The sequence below is a fragment of the Pipra filicauda genome, unplaced genomic scaffold, assembly GCF_003945595.2.
Source record: "Pipra filicauda isolate LSUMZ 115617 unplaced genomic scaffold, ASM394559v2 scaffold11_size5308982_pilon, whole genome shotgun sequence".
Taxonomy (NCBI): Eukaryota; Metazoa; Chordata; class Aves; order Passeriformes; family Pipridae; genus Pipra; species Pipra filicauda.
The window spans coordinates 3,648,546-3,657,063 of record NW_024103652.1 but is presented as its reverse complement, the minus strand read 5'-3'; the positions used below and the strand labels follow the sequence as shown (position 1 = coordinate 3,657,063).

Genomic DNA, 8,518 nt, shown 5'->3' with positions numbered 1-8,518 from the left:
GAGCTAAAATGCTCCGTGTTTGTTGTCCTGTCCGGCTCAATATGGACAAGAGAAACACTGTCAGGAGCGTTGTCCTTGTTTTCCCGTAAGTCATCTTCCCATCTTTTAATGCTGCGCTTTCCGCCCTGCGTGCCGTGTCCCGCCCCACAGTCTGAGCAACGCTTCCCAGATCGCAGAAAGGGCAGTCCCAGCGCCAAGTCGGCTGGCCTTTCCCTGCAGAGCGCGGGGGCACCGCGGCAGCAGGACCGCTCCTTTCCGAGTGGGGACACAACGCCGTCTGTGCCGGCTCTGGGGCGTGTGCGGGCAGCCTGACAGCCCCCGGCGGTGAACAGGGGGCCGCGCCAAGCCCGTGCCTTTAGAGCAGCAGAAAGCACCTCGGCCCGGGGAGCGGAGCCGGGCGGGCGGTGCGGGGCAGGGCGGGCAGCGGCGGCTCAAAGCGGCCGCGCCGCCATCGAGCCCCGGCCTGACGCGCCCACCGGCTGCTCGAGCTCCGCGTCCGGCGGAGGGGCCGCACCGCCGGGGCAGGCCCGCGGCCGGCCAGGGGGACGCCCGGGGCTGGGGGCACAGGCTGGAGCACCCACAGTGCAACACCAGCACTGCCCGCGCCGCGCGGGCGGCCGAGCGAGACCGCACCGCCGGCGGGCCCAGCCCGGCTGGCCCGGCCCTGCCCTGCCCTGCCCTGCCGCGCGGGGGCTGGCCCAGCCCGGCCCGGCCCAGCGCGGCCCGGCGGCGGCACGTGGTGGCGGCGCGGCCCATGTGACCGGCCCTCCCCGGCCGCCGCGGCTCATCCCCCGCCCGGCCGAGTCCCCGCCCGCCTCGCCCCCAGCGCAGCGCAGCGCTCTCTGCGTGCAGCAGCCCCGCACCGCAGGCAGCAGCCGCCGCCGCCCCGGGACCCGGCGCCATGGTAAGGGCGGCGCGGCGCGGCCTGGCCCAGCGGGCGGGGAGGGCGGCGGAGGCGGCCCGGCGGGGCCGAGTGGGGGCCCAGCGGGGCTGAGCGGAGCAGGCTGGGCCCGGCGCGGCCTTCGGCGGCCATTTTAGTCTAATTTTAGCCGGGTGCGGGGGGAAGGGGCGGCGGGAGCGGCCGCGGGGCAGCGGCGGGCGGCGGGCGGGCCGCGGCGGGGCCGGGGAGCGGCTGGCGGGCCGGCCGGGCGGCGCAGCGCTCCCTGCGGCACCGCCCGGGTGTGCGAGTGCCCCGCGGTGCGGGCCGGGCGGGGTGGCGGGCCCGGGGAAGGGGTCCCGCACCCCTCCCGCGGTGCTGCGGCCGCCCGGTGCCCAGGCCCGAGGGGCGGTCGGGCGGGAGCGCTGGGGCCGGGCGGGGGTGTTGGCGCGCGGGGCGGCGGGACGCCCGTCCGTGCCCGCAGGCGGGGGCCAGCCCCGCGAACAAAGCGGGAAGAGGGGCAGGCGGCGCCCCCGGGGACAAAGCCGGCGGCTCCCTGTGAGCCGCGCACCTGCCTTCCCTCCCTGGGCAGCCTGCGCTGGCAGCGCCCGCCTCGGCAGATGTAATTGTTGGACCGAGAGCAAGGGCGCTGCAGATGGGCTGAGCTCGCTCGCTCACTCGCAGTGGGGTTTGCTAAATTACTTGCCTTTTGCCTTGAGCTCCCCGTTTGCCCTGCTGGTTTTTTGTTTCCTTCCTGCTCTAGGCTCGTGTTTTGAACGGCTTCTGAGCCTTATGGGGAGCTGTACAATTGTAACGATTGTAAAATTCTAACAGTTTTTTTTATATGAAGGAAGAGCAGTCAAACAATAATCTCGCAGCAGTATGAAGTAAAATTCGGGAGTTCTTAAGGCGTGGTGTTGAAGCTGACACAATGCAGAAAACATTTCTGTTGCTTGTAGGGCCTTACCTCACCCAGCAAAATGAGAGTCATGATAATGCTGGATGTGAGCTGCTGCTGTAACGTTTGTTTCACTAAAAAACCAAAAAAACAAACCCCCAAATGAATGACCCCCCTCTCATCCCAACACAAAATTATAAACTCCTCCCATATGTTCAGTTCTTACCCCCATCCCTATTCATCCCCTCCCCCCAGATAAGCCAAATGCATGATAAGGTAAAGGAAAACTGCTTGAGTAGTACAGTTGTGTGCCTAGTTGTATGATATTGCTATCCATAATTGCAGCTGAACATGCTGAGATCTGCAACAAGAAACTACCAAATATATATCTCCTTTATATCTTCTGCTCCAATCCTGCAAATACTCTTAAATTTGTAGTGTGTTCAGGTTGAGTATAGTATTTTTATTCTTATGAGGGCAGACAGACTTTATCAGCACTGTGGGCTATCACCTCTTCTAGCAAGTGTTAATTTTGCTGTTTGAATTATTCCTTTGATCTCATTTTACAGGCTTCTGGAGTAACAGTGAATGATGAAGTCATAAAGGTTTTTAATGACATGAAAGTAAGGAAATCTTCAACCCCGGAAGAGATTAAAAAAAGAAAGAAAGCTGTTCTCTTCTGCTTAAGTGATGACAAAAAACAAATAATTGTAGAGGAATCAAAGCAGATATTGGTTGGTGACATTGGAGATACTGTGGAGGACCCCTATACAGCCTTTGTGAAGTTGCTACCTTTGAATGATTGCCGATATGCTTTGTATGATGCCACATATGAGACAAAGGAATCTAAGAAAGAAGACCTGGTATTTATATTCTGGTGTGTAAAAGCAAAGCTTGCTGTTAAAATTGAATATCATGGAGCTACCACTGGATGACTGAATAACTGTTTTGTTGTGGTTTTTTTCTTTTTTTAAAGGGCTCCTGAGAGTGCACCTTTAAAAAGCAAGATGATCTACGCAAGCTCTAAAGATGCCATTAAAAAGAAATTTACAGGTACTGACCTAAAAATGTTTTGCTCATTAATTATAATGGCATTTAGATGTAGAGGTTCTCACAAGTACATTGTTGTCCGTCTGTCTTTCAGGTATTAAACATGAGTGGCAAGTAAATGGTTTGGATGATATTAAGGACTGTTCAACACTTGGAGAGAAATTGGGAGGCAACGTGGTAGTTTCACTTGAAGGAAAACCCTTATAAAAAGACAGACAAGTGCCATCTGGATCTAAGGAGCTTCCATTTCTGCAGCTCGTTCAATTGGAATAGTATTAGTCTCCCCATCCCCTCCCCTCCTCAAAAAATAAGTCCCTTCCCTACTGCCCTGAAGGAGATGTCATTGTTAAGCAGTCTACCAGTGATTGCCATTAGACTGTTTAATCCTGGTAGTTTTATGTAGGATCCAAGGAATGCTTTCACGTCATACTCTTAGCCAAAACTGACGTTGCAGGCATTCCTTGCAACATGTACAATGAATGTGATAGTTAATGTAAATAGTCTAGCAGACAGCAAAGGGTAAGCTAATTGAATGCCTTGAAAGTATTGTCCACTGGTCGGATGGTAGACTCTATACAGTATTACTTACAGTTGCACTTGATTGCAGTTCCATGAGGCTCTTGTGCATTCATACACCTCACCTGCCTTGACAAGCCTATTTTTGTGACATGGCAGCACACAACACTATGCATTTAAAGCACTTTTTTGTAATATGTTTGACCCGCCCCCTCCCAAAGGAATGCCAATTAAGTTGCTGTAACTGTGTCATCAGATTATTGTAGTACCTCAGTTTCATTCCTGTTACATGCATATCTTTATAAATGAAGTAGCTGTTACGATGCCTTTTGTTTTCCATTGAATGTACACTACTGAACAGGAGTAGAAGTTATCTGTTTACCATGTGAGTCTTGAAACACTAAAGTTTTGTAAAACATCAGTCATGGTGGCAATTTCTGTATTAAAAAGAGCCTTAAATGGAACATTGTTTTTTGAGATCAAAAATTGGCCACGTTGCAATAAAACTTGTGGCTTATTACAGAACGTTGCCTTGTTTTCATTGGAAAATATAGTTTTTAAGTGTTTAAGCATATTTCAAATAACTTCTGTGGGAAAGTATTGTAAAGGTAAACAATCATTAATCTCATCTTAAATAATGCAAGTTTTTAATACTGATTTAGGCACTGCTTTACAAATCTTTGTGTCTCTGTTCTGACCGTTCGATAAAGGACCCGCTCCTAGTTTACCGTTCAAGTAAAGAAGCTATCACTACTGGAGACCATTATTTCCATGAAACACTTGTGTCAGAAATGTAAAAATACGAAGTAATTAGCCATGCAGTGTGTTTCATACCTGAATGCTCTTAAAGTTCTACATGCCAGAGTAAAACCTTGCACGAGCTCGACGCCTTTTTCGGTAAGATGATGTGTAATGACAGTTATGTGCAGAGTATGAAGCCAGGAAGGAATTTTTGTTACTCAAGTGTTGCAGTTAAGACTGACTTGGTACAAGAAATAGCCTAAATGAACCGTTCTACTTGTTAGCTTCTATGTAAATAGAACTGGAAAGTGTTTGCCACTACTGAGGCTTGCATTGGGGACGTGTTTTGGCTGGGAGCCAAATAATGCTCTCCTTATAGAGAATTTGATCTGCTCTGTGTGAGCAATCCTCCGTTAGCCAGAGCTATTTATGGCAAACACATGCTTTTGTATCTTGTCATCGTTATCCACAAATGGCAAAACTGGACATGATTCTCCTGGTATGCGTAAAGGAGTGCTGTTAGGCAGCCACTGGCAGCTGAACTGTACATGCTGCTAGAAGGAATGCTCTTTATCATTACCTTATTTTAAAAAGTTGGTAGAGTAGAACTGCGGAGCTTTTAAATATGGGCCCTCTATGTTCAGTCCATAATCCTTTTTCAACAAGGAAGTAGATGATAATCCAAAATTTTTTTTTATATAGTTTAAATAACCTAGTGGTGCTGTGTTTAGGCTCTCTTGTCCTGTAGAACTTTAAGACTTTGTTTCAGGCTTCTGGCTATCCCTATGACTTGCACACCTCATTGTGTCAGCTGTTCTATGTAGACGAAACTTTACTAGAATTTAACTAAAAAGGCATGATGACCACTGACTTACTAAGTGTATTAATGAGTCTTGGTTTTGTTCTACAAAACTCTCCTTTCAGGTACCTTTTAAGAGTGAGAAGTAACTGATGGTATGCATGTTGTCTAGATAAAAAACCCCTAACTTTTTATTTCTCAAAATAGTCTATTTCTGATCATTCATGTTGTGTGCAAAGCCCAGTTTAATGTAAAGATCTTTGTGCTTTATGTTTGACTTGAGTTCAGTACAGTAAAACGCAATTATCTTTTAACTGATTTTTCACAATGGATAAATTGCTTCTTTAGAAAAAGCCAAAATGGAAAATGTTAAATTTTAATAAACCATTCGAATTTTCACTTTAGACAGTAAACTTTTTTTAAGCAGTACTGTGTTTAAATTTATTGTTTGTCTCTGCTGCAAACAGTCTGGAAAAACGTCTGTGGCTTCTCAGTTGAATATTAAAGGTTACTTTTTTTTTAATTTAAAGTAGTTTAGGTGTATATTCACTCAGTCCAAGTAGCTATGAAATTGAAGCACAAATTGTATTTCTGTAAGATTCCTACCAAATTAAAGTTTTGGATCCAAAAGGATCAGCCTGCCTTCAGTTTGTTCTTGAAATGACTTACTGACTGACTGATAAGGGGTCCAATTCAGATGGCTTGGCTTTAAAAGAAACAAACAAAAATGAACACAAACCAAACAAAAACCAATAAAGTGCTACAGAACTGTTACTGTTTGAATTATATAAAGCAAATGAGAGACAGCTGGCATCTGTTCCAAAATGGTTTGTCAGCTGTTGTTTTCTGTCATTATGCAAAATGGTGAGGGCCTCATTGTGATCGAGAAGTGGAGGAAAATCCTCTCAAGTTGAATATCTTCTGTGTATCTCCGTGTAGACGTGACTTTCGGTATCTTGGCTTCAGTTATTTTATTGATAAAGAAATGTTAAATAAAATTTTCATGAGAGTAGCTTGTGCAGAAATGGCATTTTTCTTCTAAAAAAAGTATTTCAAAGCCAGCAGTTATTCTGTTTGATTTGGTAAATCCTGGAAGAGGTATAGGCATATGGGTTTGATTTCTCCAAAAAGGGAAATCAGTCCAAGACTAGAGTGTGTAGGTGAGGTTTATGCTTGTGGCGATTTTTGAAACGGAAAGCTTAAATTTACACGGACTTGAGTGTAAGAATCGCTCCTAGTCACATCGTGAAGTGGATTTTGAGTATGTTCAATTAAAACCCAAAGTGTTTCTCGAAGTAGAAGAGTGTTTTCCTGCTGTAGCATTCCCTTGAGTGATGGAATACAGCAGTTGCCACAATTTGATAATAAGCTTTACTCTTTTATGCCAATTCCAGTATAAACCAAATTTTCATTGTCTGCCTATTTTTTATAAACTTCTGTAAGTTCCTCTTAGTTTGTGGTGGCGAGTTAATGATTGTAGAGTGAAAACATGGCACTAATGGTGGATCAAAGATCATCAATGTAGCACCTGTCTATGAGTATTGAATTTCTTTGAAATATTTCTGATTTTGAAAACCTGGTATAAATAAAGTTAATTTAAATGTCTTCAGTTGTTGAGTTTGTTTGTGTGCTGGGCAGCACTTACACTAATCTCTTTGCTATTGTCTTTGGATTGGGAGCAGCCTAGACACTGAAAGGAGAAGTGGTGGAATAGCTGGATTTTCATAGCAGGTTTCACCTGCCACACATTTCAGTTCAATACCCCGCTGTAGCAAAAGCCAGCACCAGTGGCTCTGGAGATGGCTATAAAGAAGTTTTCAGTGCGTTAGTGCCGGATAACCTTTTTCTTTTGTTGGATCCTGGCACACATGTTCACAAAATTAGGTGGCTTTTTAAAAAACAGTAGCAAAAAGGTATGTTTAAGCTGACAAGTCATTTTTTAATACTGGGAAGAAAGTGAACTGATGCAGTCTGAAAAAGGTGACTCGATGAAGAATGATAAAAAGATTATCCTTTTGGTATCAGTGGTATCTCTCTTGTTAAAAATAAAATTTCTGAGATCTAGGAATTGATTATCTGGAAGAGAATTAATTTTGTAAACAAAGCTGTCTAGAAACAGCTTCACTGGATTCTCTGGAGAAGGCAGACTTTTACATTGTACATTAACAATCTCTTTAGTGTTTACCTAACATAAACTTTCGATGTGACTATAGGGGGCATATGTGAGAATATGCATTAAAAAAGAATGCAGGGTGTCATTTTGAAGTTTTTTAATACAAATTACTGCTTAGTTAAAAAAATATTCTATTCTTTCAAAATCAATATCCAGTGCTTGATACCCTATTGAATTTGGACATTTCCCTGCCCCACCTCCCATGCTGTTAAATCTGCAATAACCCCCATACATCTTACTCTTCCTTGCATTGTTTATCTGTGCATTCTACTAATGACATCTGAAAAATAAATACTACAGTAAAAATTAAATCCTTTCATAGGAAAGTCAAATAGGTAACATAATCTATGTCGTTTGATGATTTAATAGAATTGTCTTTTTATATTGTAAAGCTTACAGAAAAAAATATGTGCTAATTTGGAGGCACAGTAATTTTGACAGTCCTAGAATTCTGTGATTGTCTTTTTAATATCTCATTGTAGGTTGATGTTTCTATTGTCACCTTTGCATCATAGTTACATAGAAAATGATTGGAAAAGAAACTTGAAGGTGCTGCTGATTATTTTTAAAAGTTTCTAAATGTCAATTCAAAATAATACACGAACTTCAATTTCCTGCTGCTAGCTTAATTTTTATTCTTGTGTGAACAAGCTTAGGAATGTATGTGTAGCTGTAATCATGCCTCTCCTCTTCCACCTCTTTATTTTTAAAAACAGCTGTGTCACTGCAAATCCCTACCATCTGCCCGCCATCTTCTGTAAAGCTTTACGGACAATCTCCACTTGTACCTTTTAGTGTCTGTTTTTCCCCTCTCTTGTTTGTGATTGTAGGGGTTTGATATAGAAAAACTAACCACTGTAATAAAAGCTCCTCGAAAGCTTTTTCTATTATGCAGAAAGTTAAAAGCATCAGTTAGTCTCTGGTGAGCACAGCTGCAGGGTATACATTGGCTTGAAAAAAGAGATGTGATTTTGAGAACCAGTTTAGAGAGCCTTATTTGTGTCTGCTTCCTCTTAGTGGCAGCACTGCTTTCATCTGTGACCTTCTATTAAGGCTAATGTGAGAGCTAAGCTTTTCGTCCATTTTGGCTGTTTCAACAGAAAATGGAATGTGCATGTAGCAACCAAGGTGCAGAAAGGCAGAGGAACGTTTAGAAGCAGCAGTTTTCCATAGAGACCTGTACATCTGGTGAGGGGGGAAGGGGTTACAGCAGAGGATTTGTTTCCTTTTAATTTCAGCAGGAGCTTGCAGCTGTAAAGGTTGAGCTTATGTTATCTTTTGCTCTGCCTGAACATACTGATTCCACAGTCACAACTGTCTCAATGCTTTCATGCAGTGAAATGTGAAAACACAGCTCTGTGTCAATGAAATGTGGTTTACTCCTACAAAAGCCCTGCTACAGCAGGGCTCTTGGTTAGCAATATCATATGGAGATATGCACCTAAGCTGCATTTGAACAATCCT

The 8,518-nt window shown here is 44.6% G+C and overlaps 1 protein-coding gene across 1 annotated transcript; it reads left to right on the top strand.

Moving 5' to 3' along the window:
- The first annotated feature begins 791 nt into the window (after positions 1 to 791).
- CFL2 (cofilin 2) lies at positions 792 to 6,486 on the top strand. Its single transcript, XM_027726836.2, has 4 exons — positions 792 to 904; positions 2,345 to 2,652; positions 2,752 to 2,828; positions 2,920 to 6,486. The coding sequence occupies exons 1-4, from the start codon at positions 902 to 904 to the stop codon at positions 3,030 to 3,032; spliced, it is 501 nt and encodes a 166-aa protein (XP_027582637.2). The 5' UTR covers positions 792 to 901; the 3' UTR covers positions 3,033 to 6,486.
- The last annotated feature ends 2,032 nt before the right edge of the window (positions 6,487 to 8,518 follow it).

Bases quoted from the DNA above. Each gene is read 5' to 3' on its own strand.
- CFL2 (XM_027726836.2), top strand. The intron at 2,653-2,751 runs GTGTGTAAAAGC...CTTTTTTTAAAG, and splicing joins GACCTGGTATTTATATTCTG to GGCTCCTGAGAGTGCACCTT. The intron at 2,829-2,919 runs GTACTGACCTAA...TCTGTCTTTCAG, and splicing joins CATTAAAAAGAAATTTACAG to GTATTAAACATGAGTGGCAA.